General features: G+C 43.3%; 1 protein-coding gene across 1 annotated transcript; it reads left to right on the forward strand.

Moving 5' to 3' along the window:
• Window positions 1-15,757: 15,757 nt before the first annotated feature.
• Window positions 15,758-19,242, forward strand: LOC141606614 (ribosome-inactivating protein lychnin-like). Its single transcript, XM_074425812.1, has 2 exons — window positions 15,758-15,857; window positions 18,095-19,242. The coding sequence occupies exon 2, from the start codon at window positions 18,119-18,121 to the stop codon at window positions 18,971-18,973; it is 855 nt and encodes a 284-aa protein (XP_074281913.1). The 5' UTR covers window positions 15,758-15,857; window positions 18,095-18,118; the 3' UTR covers window positions 18,974-19,242.
• Window positions 19,243-19,976: the final 734 nt, after the last annotated feature.

Consider the following 19,976-nt stretch of genomic DNA (forward strand, 5'->3'; position numbering starts at 1 on the left):
CCGAAAGCAACTCAATTGCCGCGGAAGGATTACTCGGTCGAGTATTGGGAATACTCGGCCGAGTAGACCTTACTCGGTCGAGTATAAGACTACTCGGCCGAGTTCACGACTCCGGCGCTAAACAAGTATTATCACGAAAGATTACTCGGCCGAATATGGAATACTCGGTCGAGTATAAAAGACACTCGGCCGAGTAGGGACTACTCGGTCGAGTATAGGCGCATTCTCAAGACCGTCCAGTTTTCGTAAAACAATCATATCTCACTCGTTACTTGGTCAATCTGGGCGTGTGACCTATCGTTAGAATCGTAAGAGGACAAGCTATCACCTGAACTTGGAATCACAGCAATATATTTTCTAGAACTCGACTTATGACAGTTTTAAGACAACCCTTCCAAAATCGGTTTGTATACAAATCAAAAATTTCTTTTCAAAACAACTTTAACATGCATAAAACAAGCAATAACGACCCAATGCTTCTAAAAACCAGTACATAGTTGAACATTTATCATATTCACATTAAAACTAAACACCACATTTACATATACAGACGCATGACCTTAATCACATGCTTCTACCAACAATCAAGCATTAAAATCATCATATTCATATGCACATGTACCACTACCATACTTTATGCTCAACATTGTATTAAACAGGTAACATGATCACATTCTTCATGCTCAATATCAACCAGATACAATTTCACAATTCACTTTTCATCTTTTACCATGTTCCAACACTTAACATGCCAACATATTCCATGCTCAAAGTTTCAACATCAACAAATCGTCGATACATCTTTCAACTACTACCATATTCCACTTCTTTCCTCATTTAATCCAACCATGCACAAGATTCAAACTACAGATATCAAACACACATAACTCAAACATACAACAGTTTCCCCCCCATGTGACCGGCTTGAGATCGTAAGGGCCTTAGTGCGACTCCGGGACGTCTCCCAAGTCTTTGCGGTAGCTCCAAACAACTCTCCCCGGGTTCATTTTATTTAGACTCCCTAAGTTCATTGGGTTCATTTGTTTTAGGTGCCGGAATCGTCGGCTCTGATACCACTTTGTAACACCCCCTCATACCAAGGTACCTTACCAAGGACTACCCTAGCATGAAAGGTCATTTACCATCTCGGTTTCCCGAGGTTAGTATATCAAAGTTACAATTTCCAAACAACATTTATCAAAGTATATAAGTTAAAGATTACATTATCTCAGACCAACTCAAAATAAACGTACAAGGTCTCGATACAAATGAAATCCAAGACATCTAAACTCATAACAACGGAAGCTAGACTTGACGTGGTGACTCCCCATGACTGTCCCATAGCTAAACATCTGCATTACCTGTCACAATCTGCTCACCATCCCCGAATGGATCACCGCAGGTTTTACAAAACAACAACACGGGTCGATTACTCAATCAATACAAGACAACAACAATACAACCAAATGATCATCGATCTCACACAAGATGTCGACTACACACCGAAGTGTGTAGCCCTGCCAGATTACCCATCGCAACAGGTAATCCTCGCCGCCAGTGGGTGACCGCAGCCCATCCCCACCTAGTCCAGCTCATCAACGAGCGACTAACAATCCCTGTCCCTTAATGTGCACATCCCCTCCCGTGACGGGTTCCACGGAGGGCGAACTAGGGTGTGAAGCCACTCCCGCAAGTGACTCCACCACAATCACAATCACATGACATCACAGCCATCTCAATCCGCTCATACCAACATCGTCACAACAATCCCCATACTCCGATGATCAGCAAATAACAACAATTACAACAAGCACAATCTCAAATCAATTGACAGTAAACTGAGTAGGGAAACCCTACCTTAGCAATCAACAGTGGGAAAGGACTTGAACACTCAGAAAGGCTCCTCTACGAAGTCTTCTCCTATAACATAATCATATCACACAATTACACATTGCACAATCCCCATATTTCCCCAATTCCGTAAACACACAAAGAACCCCAACGAATACAAACAACATAGAATAACACTTACCAACAGTAGGATGAGGAAATGTACGTAAGGACTCCGAAGGTTTCGCAATCAACAAAGCAAAGGGGTGATTAAGGAGTAATTAGGGAGAGATTAGGGTTACGTAAGAATGATGAAGTAGAAATGATATTTTGAAAACTGACGCGGATATAAAATAAATCTTAAACGCTCCCTAATCAAACCGTCGAAATAACACTTCGCCAAACCGGACACTCGGTCGAGTAAGTGTATACTCGGCCGAGTGTCCCATACTCGGTCGAGTGTTCACTTTACTCGGCCGAGTGTTCCTCGGCAGAACCAAAACAATACACAACCTCAGCACTACTCGGCCGAGTAGGTTCTACTCGGTCGAGTAGTCACCAAGGAAAATCCGTAGTGTTACACACTATCCGTCTATACGTATAGACGGATACCATTTTCCATCACAAAATACCCATTTGCCATAAAGTGGGAAGCACATGGGGGTGTCCCACCTTGTACCCCCTACCCATTTTATTAGAGGTCTTTACCCGTCTGTTCGCCCCACCCATCTATACCAAGACCTATTAGTCAAACATTCACATATCCTTGTAAAATTGTACTCATTTCTTCACCCCCCATATTTCCTCGTTTCAAACCCAATTTTTTTTCTATGATCTTACGCCGTTCACATCCCTCCATCTACCTCCCTCTGTTTACATCCTTTTTCTCTTCACCGCGACATCGCCTAGCCTCCCATCACTTTTCCTTACTTCACTCCGTTCACAATACTTCACATCCTATACCTCACTCTATAAACTATCTCAGTCTGACGCAATACGGCGTAAAAACTCGTGTATTTCTGCGGTTTAACATGAAGTATGTAGATCTACAACTATATGGTATTTTACTCTACCTATATTTTTTTAAAATAAAGTTTCGAAAATAAATAAATTATAACTAATTATATTTTTAAATAAAGTTCCGAAAATAAACAAATTATAGATCCAATCGTCAATTCTGCTTTTTGTTTCTTTAAAATTTAAATAACCATGTTCATATCTTATTTTAGCTTCTAGTTTATATTGTATTGAGTTTTTGTGGTTTGTTTGATAAAATAGTATTTTTTAAAACATTTCAAAATGTATTTTTAAAATGATGTTTTAATTCTATAGATCTCTATAAACTCACATGCTTTGGATGACCAAGCTCCTACTTTTTTTTACTTCATTTTTAGTAAATTTTTCTATTAAATTTCGTTTTTAGGTAGATCTTATGCTTCCTCGCTCAATTTGCTTAATTTTATCTACATTTTTTACCCCATTAGTGGAGGGAGAACCGTTCCACTTATACACATTTTGTCTAGAATGTTACTGAATAATTAGTTATCCAACTGTAAAATAAAATTATTTAATGAGATTATAGTGTATGTGTTTTTTTATTTTTGTTCAATTGGTAGATTGTATATTTGTATTATTTCACTTGTTATTGTTATTTTTACATTAATATAGGTTATTAATTCCTATTTTATTCAAGTTAATTAATGGGAAGTTTAAAACAGTCACATACTGATATTGGACTGCACAAATTCTTCAACTTGAATGTTGTACGGAGTATTACAAAAAACACAAAAATGAGAATTGCCTGATTTGTAAATAAAAGTTGATAGGAGAACGTGGGGGACAATGTGGGCCACTTTTAAAATTAAAATAAAAAAATGAACTTTCAACCACAGTCTGACAACTCAGCACTGTGGTTGTTCGTTTAATAAATAGGATTGGAGTAGTCTCTCTAAACAATATCATAATCCAGCTCGTAAGTGCCAACCACAAGATGATAGGTTTACTGCGGATGAAATGAAACTTGGCCTACTACTGTATAAAGAAGGATCCGGCTTAAATTCGGATGATGGTCATGCATTTGTCTAAGACGGGTTAGTCTCCTTTGAGACGGACTTGCAAAACTATAATATGTAAGATTAGCTCTTTTGGGACATTGTACTGCTTCTCTAATATGCACTTATTTAAAATAAGTCGATATGACACTATTTAGTTTGACGGTAACATATAAGGAATAATGGCGTTGTAACCAGTTGTTATTGTTGTGTTAAGGAGTTCAATTATGTTGTCAACTTGTAATTGTATTCAATATGGGAAGGTTCGGGTTTCTCCCGTCCTTACAATCCCAATATTATAAAGTACCATATTATTTGTATTCAGTATAAGAATTTGTTTCCGTATTTGATTTTCTGTGGTTTGCGAGGTGCGCGCTCGGTTGAGTGGAGTCACTTGCGGGAGTGGTTTCACGCCATTGATTCGTCCCTTGTCGTTCCCGCCACAAAGAGGATGTGCACATTAAGGAACATGGGTTGTTTGCTCGATGGAGATGAGCGGGGCTTAGGTGGGAAAGACTGCGGCCCCCCCACTGGCGGTGTGGATTGCTGGTTACGATTGGTAATCTGGCAGGGCTAGACCTTCGGGTTAGTCAGATGATTAGTGATGTGACGGTGTTGGAGGATTGTGACTGTGTACTTGTTGTTGTATTATCTTATATCGTTATACAGTAATTGATCCGTTTAATTGTTTTGAATAATATGGTGATCCATTCGGGGATGGTGAGCAGTTGTTTAGTAGATATGGCTTGGATGCGCGCGGGTTAATTGAGGATGAGTCAGCACGAGTGAGCTAGTAGTCTTCCGCTATTGTGTCATGACATGTTTTTTATCATTTTAGTTGGTTTTGGTTTTGGAACACTTGTATCGTATTTCTTTTACAATAGGTTTTATGTAATCACTTTAAACTATTTACTTTAAATATGTTTCTTGATGGTCACTTTTGATTACTATGCCTCGAGTAACCGAGATGGTAGCATTCTCATGCATTAGGTGGTCTTGGTAAGGCACCGTGGTATATGAGGGTGTTACATGCAGACCACCATGACCCCGTCCACTCCCATCGCACATCGTTCATCTTCCCTGTACTCTTATGTATATTAGAGTTTATTCATTGAAAAAAATTGACAAGACAATTAAGTCTTGAATGTCTATTTAATTAAAATCTCAAATTGGCAAGCAATATCAACATTATATTGGTCAGTCTTTTCATATTGAATTAGTGGCGAAAGAAATTTATCGAAAGAAATTGTACCCTAAACAATTTGACAAGCAATAATTAAGTCTTAAATGACAAGTTGATTGAAATTTGCCAATCGTGTAGTGCGTTATACCTTTACCGCCTACGGCCTACCCTAAATCAACACGCAAATAATCTAGTTACACAATGCATTTTTTTGTAATACAAAGCATATTAATGTAATTTTTTGATAAATCGAAATAGCTACTTGTTGAATATGAAAATTAAGATTCATAACTGAAAAATTTGAGTGAAATTTAGGTTTTATGAGAAAGACAAAATAAAATCAATGTTTTTTTGTTGACGGTACCGTTTCTTTCGATAAAGCTATTTAGACCAACGCTTTAATCCTTGGAGCATATTTTTATCGAAAGAAATGATACCCCGTTTGTGATTTACAACAGAGGGATGATATACACTATCACCTCCAAAAAACTGTTGAGAGGCCGTATCTCAGAAGACCTACTAAAAAAAATTATAATCGGTGAAGATTTATTTGGTTATCAAAATAAGGTGATTTACTTTTTCACATTAATTATCAACTTCCCCATAATTATTCCATTTAAGAATTAAGATTATCTAACCACCCTACGTACTTTAGAAGACGTCATAATCACGTACGGAGTATCAGTGTTTCTATTCTCTCATTAGTCGTTAATCACTCGACAATCGACATTATAATTATAATTACACAAATTCTCATTATAGACGGGCACTATTTTCCCTCATAAAATACTCATTTGCCATAGAGTGGGAAGCACATGGGGGTGCCTCACCTTGTTCCCTCTACCCATTTTATTAGAGGTCTTTACCCGTCTGTTCACCCCACCCGTCTATACCAAGACCTTTTGTTATAATTAACAATGGCTTCACCCATGTATTCAATTGATCAATTCCCGTGTGTCAACTAAACAGCTTTTGAGCAATTCACGTAAATAATGTAATGTGACATGCACGGCGATAGAGTAGTCAAGTCACATATATATGTGTTGGCATAATGCCACATACCAAAGTCTTACCCGATCCGAACCTAAGCAAACCCGACCCCACACGAGAATATTGCAACCCGAAACCAAAACCGACCCGACCCGATGCTGACCCGTAACCTGACATGATCCGATGACCAGTGATCCGAAACCGACCCAACCCGACCCGATGACGATCCATAACCCGACTTGATCCGATGATCAGTGACCCGAATGTGACCCAGATCCGACCCGATACTGACCCGATTAGATTGATGAACCGACAATTATTAAGCTTATTATTGATCAAAATGAAGGTGATTTTGTAATTAGATTGTTATGTTTGAATTTGTTCCGGGTGTAATTCCAGATCAAGTATAGTTACCACCCTTGGCTTGTTGAATGATGTCTTGAGTTGGATTCTCCTTTGGTCTCAATCGTTCCTCACGGCCTCTCCTGCAACAATGAACGAACTGAGGGCTTGGCTTTGTGCCAAGCGTACTCACTCCGACGCTCAAGTCAGTAAACTTAAGGGATAAGTTGTTACTTGGCTGAATGCGTATTGTAGAGAGATAAGGAAGATATTACCAGATGAATAGTGTATTTAGGTTTAGTTGTGGATTAGTTCGGATCCTTTCCTCAATGAAGGTTGAGGAGTATTTATAGGCTTTCACCTTTTGTCACGTAGTGGCCAAGTGGCTAGCAGGTGGAAAGACTGATCTACCCCTCGGCCGAGGGGCCTATGGATGGCCGGCGGATCCTGTTGACTCGCCGCCGAGGGGTCTTGGATATGAGTACGCGGATATGTGTCCCGGCTGGCAGGTTACCATGCCGAGACCCAGGCTGACGGGCCGATGGGCTGCATCGGCTAGATTGTCCAAGTCGTTGACTTGCTGTGGATATCTTTGACCTTGCTCAATCATGTTGACTTGGTCAGCGGTGCAGAATATGCCCCATCAATTTGCCCCCAGCGTAGTCTATGCCGTGGTATGGGCTCCGATGTATGTTTGAGCGTATATTCTGCGCAAGTAATTTGTAAAAAATTTCCTGCATCGGCTTCTTCTGCGGCGGCTTCTTTTGCCTCGGCCTGGTCTTTCTTAGGCCGTACCATATCCCCCCTCCACATGGATGCGTAAAGGGCATCCGGTGTGGAAAAGAAAGTGACGCTGGCCGAGACCAGGGTTGAGAGTGCCGGTTTTTTTGATTGCCCCCCGCCGGCGCTTTCTAGCTTGGTTGATTATGTGGCCGGCGGAGAGCAGATGCTTGGGAATTTGTTGAGGAAGGTGAATAGGCAAGGAGATATGAATAGGCGTGTTGAAGACGCTTGGTCACTGTTGCATTGATTGACGTCTAACTGTTGCAACGATTGACATCCCGTGGTTGCATGTCCGACACGTGTCTGCACGCTGATTGGTTGACGCTTCATGGGCTGTTCTCTGATTGGTCCTTCTTCATGGGCTTTTCCCTATAAATAGGGCAGTTATCCCGTGAAATTGGCCACCAATTTCATTCTCTAAAATTTTCCTCTAAACTTTCAAGGGTTTTCTTTGTCTTCTAATCTTCAGAGTTGTTACTCCGGCGAGCGTTTCTTCAAGGTAAACAAACAAACTTCCTTCTTATTTTGTTAAGTAACTATTGCTATCATGTCTTCTGTCGACGCTGGGGCTAGTACTTCTGCACCGGGGGGTGCTAGGTCTCCTTCTCCTGAAGTTGATCCTCGAGTTTTGGAGGAATGGGATGACTCCGATGAGGTTGATGACGATTTTGGTGATGATGCTGAAAAGGCTCGCCCTAATGAGGAGAGAGGCGCGTTATGGATCACGGCGACGCTTGTAAGGTCGCCTTGACGTGCTTGGACCCATAAGCTTGCCCGTTGTTCCGGCGAGAGACTTTTCGAGGACCATTTCTTCTTTGGCGAGGCAGGGTACGAGATCGTTATTCCTAGGGAGGGTCAAAGCGGTCTGTTGTCCTCCCCGGGTCATACTTGGTGTATACATGCGGCATTTGGAGTACGGGCTCCGGTTTCCGCTAAATGAGTACGTTATGGCTATCATTAGGGCCATGAACGTTGCCGTTGCCCAACTACACCCGTTGGCCATGAGGACCATAGTCGGTTTTGTTTGGCTGTGTCTCTTCAAGGGAGAGGCCCCGACAGTGAATTTATTCCGCCGGCTTCATTATCTCCGGCCATCAGTACCTAACCGTGTCGGATGGTACAGTGTGCAAACGGAGCATGGTTATGCTTCTGTTGACAAACTTATCTCCTGCAAGGACTGGAGGGATCGGTGGGTGTACGTTAAGGTGCCGGATGACTATCCGCTGCCTCGCTCCTTCCAGCACCCGGTTAATTTGCGGTGCGAGACTAAGGCGGAGCGTGACAAGTGGGTTTCATACAAGAAGCTCAAGATGGATGCCAGTGTGTCTACCTTAACGCGGATGAGAAGGCGCGATGAGGCTCTTTGAGACGGATGAGAGTGGGGTGCCGAGAAGATGGATTCCCCCGACGCGAGATCATTCTTCGGGATGAGCCGCTTTGCTATGTCGGTCTTATACCCCCCTAGCGCGGGGTGAGTGGGGTCGGTGCAAGGCCCATCATCGCTCTCAATGTTCTTGTTCTTCGAACTTTGATTTATTTCTTCCACCTAACTCCCGCTTTGTTTCCTTTGCACCGCTTTGGGCGGACACATGCGAGAATATCCTCCTCGGAGAATGGGGCTGCACAAAGATAAGACCGTTGCTAACTTGCATCCCAAGGCTCTTACCCATGACCGCGGGACGTCGCCGAATGAGCTTATGGACCAGCAACCGAGACGCTTGAATGCGGTGGAAGCCCAGGCGAGGGTCGTTAGTCAAGTGCCGCGCCGTACGCGAAGAACAAAGTCTTCGGCGGTGGTGGCGCCGACATCGCTTCCACCCCCATCCCCCCTGTTCGAAAGGATACGGTGGAGATCGTTTACATCTCTAATGGGGATGATTCTGACGAGGAGGAGGGGTCTCCCCTTGTTCGTAAGAGAAAGCGGACGACCTTTACCGCTGCCGTTTAGCCTGCTGCTGCGACGAGGAGGTGTGCCCTTCGGCCAAGAAGGCCAAGCACGTGCGATCTATCCGGTGGCTCGGTTTAGCCGATTCATCGGTATTGCCGATGACAGCTCTTCGGCATGTCGATGTATGTTGATACTGATGCTTTCTTTAAATTTTGTAGATCAGCCGCTGTCAGTCGCCGCTCCTGTTGAGCAGCAAGTGAGTGAGAAACCCGCGCAGGCTGATCATGACGTCGCCATTGGGTCCTCATCCCAGAAGGTTTCCCTTTCCCGACCGCAGACTAGCGGTCGAAATGTCACTGTTGACCCTTCATCCCAGAAGGTTTCCCCCTCCCGGCTCGTGGCGGAAGGTGCGAGGTTGGTCGAGGAGTCGGCGAGGTGGAACGAGCTGGCGGTGCTCGCATTATAGAGCAAGAGAAGGCCGTGGCTCGATCCGCTCTTGAGCTTGATGTCACTAAGAAGATGGCCGCGAAGGCGAGGCTGGATCTCCTCAATGAGCGAAGGCTTAGGGGAGATGTCGAGAAAGCACTCTTGGCTGAGAGAAAGCTTAGGGAGGACGCTGAAAAGGAGGTCCTTGCTGAGAGAGCCAAGGCCGAGGCTGCTGCGGCCGAAGCTGCAAAGTTGCTGGAGAAGTGTGACCTTGTTCAGAGGCATGCCGACCTTTATCTCCAGCAGAGGAATGAATTTAGGAGCAAATTTCAGATCCAGGGGAAGGTGATCCGGAGCAAGGAGGCCATCATCAGGCAAAAGGAGGACGACATTGAGATGCTCCAAACCAAAATGCTCCCCGACTTGTGTTCCGAATTCCGGGATCTGGCCGAAGCAGCTGCTAGGGAAGTAATTGAGGAGCTTTTTCCTCTTGAAGGTTCCTTTCCGTGGGACAAATACGACAAGCTGTTCGACGATAAGCTCGAGGCTAAGGAGAAAGCCGTGGAGGAGAGGGTCAAGGAGGCGGCGAGAGTGAAGATAGAGCAAAAAGCGGCCGAGGAGGCGGCAGCTATCGCTGAGAAGGCTAAGGCGGCCAAGGCGGAAGCCGATTGGGCAAGGGCAGTTGAGGCTGCCGAGGCTAAGGCTGGGGCTGCTGAGGGAGCTACTGGGTTGCCCCTTGAAGAAGGTGCTGCTACCGCTGCCGATGGCGAGCAACGGCAGACATAGGGAGATGATATCCGTAGCCTTTTGTCTTTTGGTTTGTCCTTGTAATTTCTTGTAATTCGTTGAACATTTTTTTAATAAGAGCTCGTTTCTTCTGCCTCCGGCCTGGCCGAGGTTTTTACCTTACCTCTTTTTCTTGCGCTAGTGTTTGAGCCTCAACTGTACTTTTAGCGCCTCTGTCTTCGTCTGGGTTGTCTTCTTACGTTATTAATTGAGTGTCTCTTTTGTTTCCGCCTCGCTTGGCCGAGGCGCTAGAGCGCGTATCTCAATCGTGTTAACGCTTCTAAGGCATTTTGATTGCTTTGCGAGTATCAACTGCGTTGGTCGTGATTGCCGCTCTTGTCGGTGTGACAGTGTGAGCCGGCATCTGCTTCTTCATGAATCTGCCGTGGCGTCTACCACTTGGAGTGACTGCGACGGCGTCCAACCTCTTGGGGTGACTGCCGTGGCGTCTACTACTTGGGGTGACTGCGACGGCGCCGCTTCTTCATGAGGCTCGCCGTGGCGTCTACCACTTGGAGTGACTGCGACGGCGTCCAACCTCTTGGGGTGACTGCCGTGGCGTCTACTACTTGGGGTGACTGCGACGGCGCCTGCTTCTTCATGGAGACTGCCGTGGTGTCTACCACTTGGAGTGACTGCGACGGCGTCCAACCTCTTGGGGTGACTGCCGTGGCGTCTACTACTTGGGGTGACTGCGACGGCGCCTATTTCTTCATGGAGACTGCCGTGGCGTCTACCACTTGGAGTGACTGCGACGGCGTCCAACCTCTTGGGGTGACTGCCGTGGTGTCTACTACTTGGGGTGACTGCGACGGCGCCTATTTCTTCATGAGACTGCCGCTCTTGTCGGTATGACAGTGTGAGCCGACATCTGCTTACTGATAAAGACTGCCGCTCTTGTCGGTATGACAGTGTGAGTCGGCGTCTGCTGCTTCCTAGTGACTATGGGAAGAGTGAACATTTTGATGGAAGACTTGGATGATTTTTCATTTAGGTAAAAACATGCGTCGGGGTGCCCACAACTGTTTTGGACACCTCCGCCGCTACATAGGTTATTCCCGAGATTACCAGCGTCCTAATGGCCTGTCGAAGGCACAACGTCCTAGTTAGCCGCTAGTTACATCCATGAGGTCGCCCTCTTGTTGTAAGGATAGACCTTTCCCTTTCTCTGATTTCTTTGCCACTTTGAGGGATTGCATGTTGCATCCTCTGGCGGCTATCTGGACGTTGACCACCTCGTCATTCTCGTCTTTGGAGACGAGCTTATATGCTTCCCCCCGGTCCGAGACATACATCAGTGTTAGGGCCCGGATGGACATCACTGCGTCAGCCTCGCTCAGGGTGACTCGGCCTATGAGAACGTTGTAGGCGGACGAGCCGTCGATGACCACGAACTCAGCTAGGACATTTTTAGCCGTATTCTTTTCGCCGAACGTCACCGGGGTCTGATTGATCCCGTGGTACCAAGCCGCCCCGGAGAAGTCATATAGTGGGTTGGTGCGGGGCTCAAGTCCTTGACTTTCGGCCGAGGCCGAGGAAGCACTCCCGAACATGATGTTCGTGTACGCGCTGTGTCAATCGGCACCTCTTGACCAGGTGGTTGGATATGTCCAAATTGACTACAAGTGGGTCGTTGTGAGGAGCGATGACTCCTTCGTAGTCCTTCCTTCCGATGGTTATATCGGGGACGTTGGAAGCGGGGATCGCCGTGTTGGGCACAAAGTTGATGGCCTGATATAGCTCGTTCAGGTGCCGTTTGTGCCCATGGGCGGACCCTCCGTTCTCGTTGCCCCGATGACAACATGGATCACCCCTATCCGTTCAAGACGGATTTCTTACCCGAGCCGTTTCGGCGTCGGTCTTTTGGCCTTTGGCAACGTACTTGCCGAGGCTCCCCTTCCGGATCAGCTCTTCAATGGCATTCTTTAGATGCCGGCAGTCGTTGGTTAAATGGCCGGTGTGGCCGTGGTACTCACAGTACTGGCTCGTGTCACCGTCACTTTTTGGCTTGGGGGGTCTCTCCCACTTCGGCCCTCGCTTTTGCTCGGGGCAAAGACCTCGGCGGCGATACGACGAGAGGGGTTTTATCACTATACCGCCTCTGGTGGTACGTTCCCGAACTCCACCCGGCGCCCGTCGAGTCCTGTCTCCTGGCAGGTTTGTCCGACCGTGACCTATTGTTCTCACGGCGTCTTTCGTCGGACCGTGACCCGTTGTTGTCACGGCGTCTTTCATCCGGGTTGTCCTCCCGGTGACTCTTCTTTTCTGAGTGCTCGGCCTCGTTGGGGCCTACCCAGGTCTTGTGATAGTCTTCTACCTTGATGGCCTGGTCGGCCATCTTTCTAGCGGCGTCCAAGTTCAGTCCTCCGCACTTGATGAGCTCATTTTTCAAGTCTCCCCTTGGGAGGCCCTTCATCAGCGCGAAGGCTGCCAATTCGGGATTAATTTCTCGAATCTGCTGGACCTTTCCGTCGAACCTCTTCACATAGCTTCGTAGAGACTCGCCCCCTCCTGCTTGATAGTTAGGAGGTCCGATGTCTCCACGGCCCTTCTCTTGTTGCAAGAGTACTGGGCTAGAAAGGCGTCTCTTAGGTCGGCGTAATAGTATACCGAGCCGTCGGGAAGCCCCTTGTACCAACTTTGAGCCATCCCATGCAAGGTTGTCGGGAAGACTCGGCACCAGACCTCATCGGGCTGTTCCCATACCGACATGTAAGACTCGAAAGCCTCGGCGTGGTCGGCCGGATCACTTTGTCTCCCTTGTATGATAGAGGTGGTAACTTGAGCTTAGTTGGCACCGGACGTCTAGGACGTAGGCGTTGAGGGGGTGTCGACCGCGTATCGAACGACGCGCGGCGATCGGCTCCTCGCATTCCTAATCCGGCTCCTCTCCTCGTAGCGGGAAGGACTTCTTCCCCGACTCGGACTTCTTCTCCAACTCTGCTGAGTCGGACTCCTCTGGTTCCTCCGGGGTAAGCCTCGTTCGTGTTGCGGGGACGCTGTCCTCCCATGAGTGCGGGAAGGACTTAGGTCTACCACGCCCACTTTGGGCTCCCCGCGACTTGGGCTGGGTCGCTTCTCCCGGTGCTCCGTTCAAATTTCTCGGAGTTACGTTTCGGGCCCTGGTCTCCTGGGCGTTTTCCGCCGCTCTTGTCGGCGTGACAGTGTGAGCAGGCGTATTACTAATTAGGTCCAGGACCATCTTTAGTTTTGCTATGTCAACCACGTGTCCCATGATGGTGACCTGGTTGGCTGGCAGCGGCGTGTCCGGCATTATTGGCATGCCGAACTCCGGTTGGATTACCCCGCTGGTGGAGGGCTGCACGACTCCAGAATTGTTGAAGGTGTCATCCTGGTGGAATGGGGTTTCGTCGGTCACGACCGCGTCTTGTTGTTTTGACATCTTCTTAGCCTTTTTGGGTGGGTTTCTGTTGTTTTTTTTTTTTTTTTTTTTTTTTTGGGAATGAATGTGACTAGCTTCTAGTGTCTTTTCCCACAGACGGCGCCAATTGTTCCGGGTGTAATTCCAGATCAAGTATAGTTACCACCCTTGGCTTGTTGAATGATGTCTTGAGTTGGATTCTCCTTTGGTCTCAATCGTTCCTCACGGCCTCTCCTGCAACAATGAACGAACTGAGGGCTTGGCTTTGTGCCAAGCGTACTCACTCCGACGCTCAAGTCAGTAAACTTAAGGGATAAGTTGTTACTTGGCTGAATGCGTATTGTAGAGAGATAAGGAAGATATTACCAGATGAATAGTGTATTTAGGTTTAGTTGTGGATTAGTTCGGATCCTTTCCTCAATGAAGGTTGAGGAGTATTTATAGGCTTTCACCTTTTGTCACGTAGTGGCCAAGTGGCCAAGTGGCTAGCAGGTGGAAAGACTGATCTACCCCTCGGCCGAGGGGCCTATGGATGGCCGGCGGATCCTGTTGACTCGCCGCCGAGGGGTCTTGGATATGAGTACGCGGATATGTGTCCCGGCTGGCAGGTTACCATGCCGAGACCCAGGCTGACGGGCCGATGGGCTGCATCGGCTAGATTGTCCAAGTCGTTGACTTGCTGTGGATATCTTTGACCTTGCTCAATCATGTTGACTTGGTCAGCGGTGCAGAATATGCCCCATCAGAATTAATAATGAAGTAATTAAATCAAATAATGCTTAAAAACTAAATTTAATGGTCAAAAATTGAAGTAATGTGATAAAGTAACCGGACCCGATAATGACCCGACCCAAACCCGACCCGATCCTATACACCATTTGATCCGAAATAACCCGACCCGACTCAACACATTATTTGACCCGTCCCGATAATGACTCGAAGCCGACCCGAGCCGATCCGATCTGAAAGGGGTGACTGATCCAAACCCTATATGACCCGACCCGATTGCCACCCCTATACCAAACTCTACCAAAATGGCAAAAGCTTGTAGATTACAGGTAAAGAATGTTTAGAAGACAAATTAATGAAAATGGTGACAAAATTATCACAGTGCATTACTCCAACATTTTTTTTTTTTTTTTTTTTTTTGACAACAATGACATTACTCCAACTAGTACTACGTTGTTTTATTAGTGTTTTTATTGTCAGAATTAATTGTGAAAATGACCCAACTACGAACTACTGCCACGATATATTGGCCTTGTCAATTTCGTGTCATGCTAAAATAGGTCGTCGGCCGTGCTGAAGCGTGTAAGTCCAACTGCCCGCGTGCCACTCTTATCTCTAGGCGTATACCATAGTCTATATCGTGTGATAATGTGAAAATGGTTATTTTTTCCTTGTCTTTTTTCTTATATATAATTATTATAATCTAAACCAGTGTACTTTATTTTTTTACAGAGTAATCATTGTACTCCGTAAGTTTTGTAGGATGGTTGTCTTACCTTGGCCAAGCAAAATGACACGATCTTTGTTGACCCGTGACTTATGTGAGCCAGGACGATCCGATCTAAAACCATCTAATTTGAAAATGACCCGACAAGATAAAATTGTAATTAACCAATAACTCCAATAAGGACTTGAATGATAATTTGAAATCACACTTCATATTATTTAGGTTAAACTAAAAATTCAATTACCAAAACTAAGTATAAATAAGTAATAATCAAAGACATCTTTTTTTTTCTTAATCATTGTCCCGAAATGACTCGACTTGAAATAATCTGCCCCCCTTGATCCGTAAATGACGCGACCAATATACCTAAAACAGATCTAGTGACCCGACCCATGACTCACAAAAAATAACCCGGGGTGAACTGGCCTATCTCAGGATAAAATCCACGTCATGATGTGACGCATCCGTAAAGTTCAAAATGAACCAAACCGATACCAACCCGAATTATTTCAACCTGAACTAACCCGATAATATGATATAAATCCGAAAGCACCCAACGCAAAAATGACACGTGACACGTAAGACATGCAAAGACGTAGCCAACCAGTGCTATATAAGACATTGAAATAACGCACTTTCTCTTCACTAAATCATAACAATAAAGAACTATCAATCACGTTAAAAAAAAAAGGGCCGTCGATCTTTAATCAGCTTGTAATTCTGGTTTCAGCAAAGAAAAGGTTTGTGTTTGTGTACAACAATTCTATACCAGGCTGTCAAAAAAAAAAAAAATTATTCTATACTATCTCGGTCATCTATATATTTACGTATTGCATTTTTTAGTATATCAATTACTCTGTCCTTATTTACCTTTTACTCTATTTTCATGATATTTTTAGTGAATAACATGATCGTTATTTGCATTTTTGTGCATTTGTTATTTATTTATCGTAGTTATTAGTTTCTCCTCAATATTTATGTCAAAAATAAAAATAAATAAATAATTGGGAAATACTCCATAGTTGACAAGATCGACATGTGTCCCGTGCTCAAACTCAAATGACTTGTACATTGTCTGTTAGCGTATACATTAACATTGTCGGGTTGAACCACTTCAAAAATACGAAGTTAAGATATGAACGTATGTAGTGAGATTATTTTCCGTGTTGGTGGAATGATGGGTCTATCACGAATTAATAACTAAAAGAAAATGTACAAATTTAATACGCTCGACATGAGAAATTCCCAAGATGAATAAAATTTGAACAACGCAATAAATTATACTCGTATTTTGCAAGTAATTTTAAAGTTACTCGTAAGGAACAAAACTCCAAATATTATTTTTCTTGGGTTCAGACTTCAGACCAAGCCTGAAATTATATAATTCGAGTTCAAGTAATGACTTTTGCTCTGAGTCATTATTATAAATGTCATGTAAAATGGTTTTTACATAATCATGTAAACGTATAGTGAATAACTAGTATAGTTCTCATGCTACAGCCACAATATGTTTTAGATTTGTTTTATAAAGAGACTTTCTTATCAATTTAATTGCATAAATTAACTATACTTGCAGTTTAATGTTATGATGTCTTCCGTACTAAATACTCCCTCTGTTCCGGTCATTTGTTGTCCTTTTTCATTTTGGGGTGTCTCAGTCATTTGTTATCCTTTCTATTTTAAGAATGAACTTGATGAGTAATTTGATCATTCTCATTCAATTTGTTCCACTTGTCATTTAGTTATTGCTCCTTTCCTATTTCCTTGGTCTTTGTGCCAAAATAAAAGGACAACAATTGACCGAGACGGAGGGAGTATAATCTTAGTAAGAGATAGAAAACTAAAATTTACTCTCATCAGAAGACACTTTAGATTAAGTTATTTTTGTCCTAGACTATTTTTACTTTACTGTTAAAAATAATACTATAATGTTAGTATATCATTACTTGATATGACATTAAAATACAATTAAGTGATGTAAGATTTAATTAAAACGCCTATTAACCTTATAATGAAAACAGGTAAAATTAAAATAGTATACTACGCATTTAAAAAGACAATTTACAAATAATTAAATTAATATTTTTATTTTTTTATTTTTAATAAAAAAATACATAAAAATTTGTTACGTCCTTCAGAAAAACATATTTAGAGTCTAACCTGATAAAGTATAGTATAAGAACCAGATTTGCGTAATTTTAGAGTGTAGGTGATGAATAATAATTATGGTAAAAATTGCATAAGAAGCATAGTTGCGTAATTTTAGAGTGTAAATAATGAAGGACAACATTTATGTAAATGATTGCATGATAAATTGGGGATAATAATGTAATAATGATTATTTTTTACAAAAGAGGTAAAATATAAATGTAATATTGTTTTCATGTGTAAAAGATTTTATTCTCTTACTAGTAAGGAGGATGCTGATATATTCATGACCTAGCTTTGACTTCTCAATAAATGAACTATGAGTGATTTATACAAGAGTGTATTCTAACCACTCATACCATTAATATTTATCTATTTCCATTTTTAACCGTATTAGTTATATATAGACTTGACAAAAGCAACCCGACCCGATTGACCCGACCTGAAAAAGCTGTCCCGAGACTCGAAGTGACCCGAAAACCCGAATGGATTTGACCCGACCCGAACATGACCCGAGCTTTCTTGACCCGAACTGTCCGACTCGAAAATGACCCGATCCGAAACCACCAAACCGAAAATGACCCGACAAAATATAACTCTAATTGAACTGAAAAGACTTGAAATATCAATTTCTCTATTATTCATTGACCCGACAACAAACCCGAAATGACCCGCCTCGACCCGAGCTAACCCGAATTCAATGAGAAACCCGGCCCGTTGACCCGTTTTGCCAGGTCTAATATTTTATATATTGATTTTGTTTTAAGTCGAAGTTTATTTACGTCTCCCTTTTGAAAAAGTGACGAGTGAAAGCAATAATTTCAAACAGGCCGGATACAAGGGGAAATTAAAGATGAAGATGTCTAGTATATCGGCATGGTGGTTGATGATGGCGGTGATTGTGGCAGCAGCTTCTGCGTGGCCGACCTGGACCGTCGATGATTATGATTCTGAAGAATACTCGTCGTTTTTGAATGTTTTAAGGGGAGCACTCGGCACCGGAACACCGGTGTGTAAAATACCAGTGACCACCGATCCCCCCAAAGGCAGACCCTCATCATATGTTTTGGTAGACTTGGTTTCCAATGGGAACACAATTACATTAGCCTTAAGAGCTTCAGATGCTTATCTTGTAGGTTATCAGGACACGGATTTGAAAACCAATAAATTACGGGCCAATTTTTTTTCGGACGAGTACAGCGCCTTGAAGGGTAAAGAAAAGACCATCTTTGGAAACAAAGACGTGACTCTAGGACCGAAGCTTCCCGTTGAGAGCAGTTACGGTGATCTAGCAAATAAGGCCGCTGTTGCTAGGGTAGATGTAAGTCCAGGGGTTCCTAGTCTTGAAACAGCCTTTACACAGGTTTATGGGCTGGATTTTAATGATCCAAAAAAGAATGTTGGTAAAGTTGTAGCCAAGTTTGCTCTAATCGCAATACAAATGGTTGCCGAGGCAGCGCGATTCAAATATATCGAGGATCAGGTGATAGCTCGTGGAATGTATAGCAGTTTTAAGGCCGGTGATCTTATCACACGTTTGGAAAATAATTGGAGTAAAATTTCAGAGCAATATCATAACAAAGATCTTGATTGCAAACCAAACGTTGCTGGGTTTACTCCGGTTGAAATGAAACTTGGTCTGCTACTGTATAAAGGAGGATCCGGTTTAAATTTGAATGATGGTCATGCCGCTCTCGCATTTGTCTAAGACGGGTTAAATAGTCTCCTTTAAGACGGTCTTGCAAAACTATAATTTGTAAGATGAGCTCTTTTGGGACACTGTCCTTCTCTAATATATATATGCACTTATATAGAAATAAGTCGATACGACACTCTATTTAGACTGTAATATCTAAGGAATAATGGCGTTGTAACCAGGGTAATGTTGTTATTTACATGTAGTATTGTACTGTTTTTATCATGTATGTGAATTTATTTTCACATTTTAAATATATATATTTCCTCGTTTTTCACAAATTATTACGGAATATGAAATATATATTACAAGGTATTAATCTCTAGAAAATTCGCCGCAAGAATACATTATATCTACCTGTTAAGGAGAAGTTTTAATTCAAAACGTACACAATTTTGTGTACTCATTTTGTATATCTATCTCAAAACGTTTCGTCAACCTTCTCTTTTATACTGCCTTTTCAACATTGTTATGTAACTCTCTGACATACAGTTGGTACGTTTCTTAATAATCTTTCCTTCGCAATATAACTACAACTTTATACACAATATTTTGTTGGAAATTATCCTTTATAGAATTATACTTAGTTTATACCAACATACTCCCTCCTATAGTCCTATTCACTCAATTCTTTCTTTATTCAATATGCCGACGAGCTAAACCGGTGAGAAAAATTAAAAGAATATGTAAAGAATTTATTGAATAGGATGGAGTATTGCTGACGAGCTAAACAGGTGATAAAAATTGAATATAATTGGGCTAAAATGTGAATTAAGCATGGACAGAATTTGGTCGGACCAAAAAGAAATAAAACAGAGAGCTGGGCCGAAGAAGCAAGGCCATGTTACGCTTCATTTTTCTAGTACAGATTATTGTGTTATTTGTGTAAGCCTGTAAGGTCTATTAGCTAAAAATATACGGAATATATATAAATAATATTTTGGGATATAAGGAACTAGTGTCTAGGGTTTTGCCGCCATCAAAAAAACTTCAAAAACTCCTAGGGTTTCGGTCT

The sequence above is a fragment of the Silene latifolia genome, chromosome 10 (genome assembly GCF_048544455.1).
Source record: "Silene latifolia isolate original U9 population chromosome 10, ASM4854445v1, whole genome shotgun sequence".
Taxonomy (NCBI): domain Eukaryota; kingdom Viridiplantae; phylum Streptophyta; class Magnoliopsida; order Caryophyllales; family Caryophyllaceae; genus Silene; species Silene latifolia.

What these genes read in the sequence shown, in the direction of transcription:
- LOC141606614 (XM_074425812.1), top strand. Translation starts at nt 18,119, where the DNA reads ATGAAGATGTCTAGTATATCGGCATGGTGGTTGATGATGGCGGTGATT.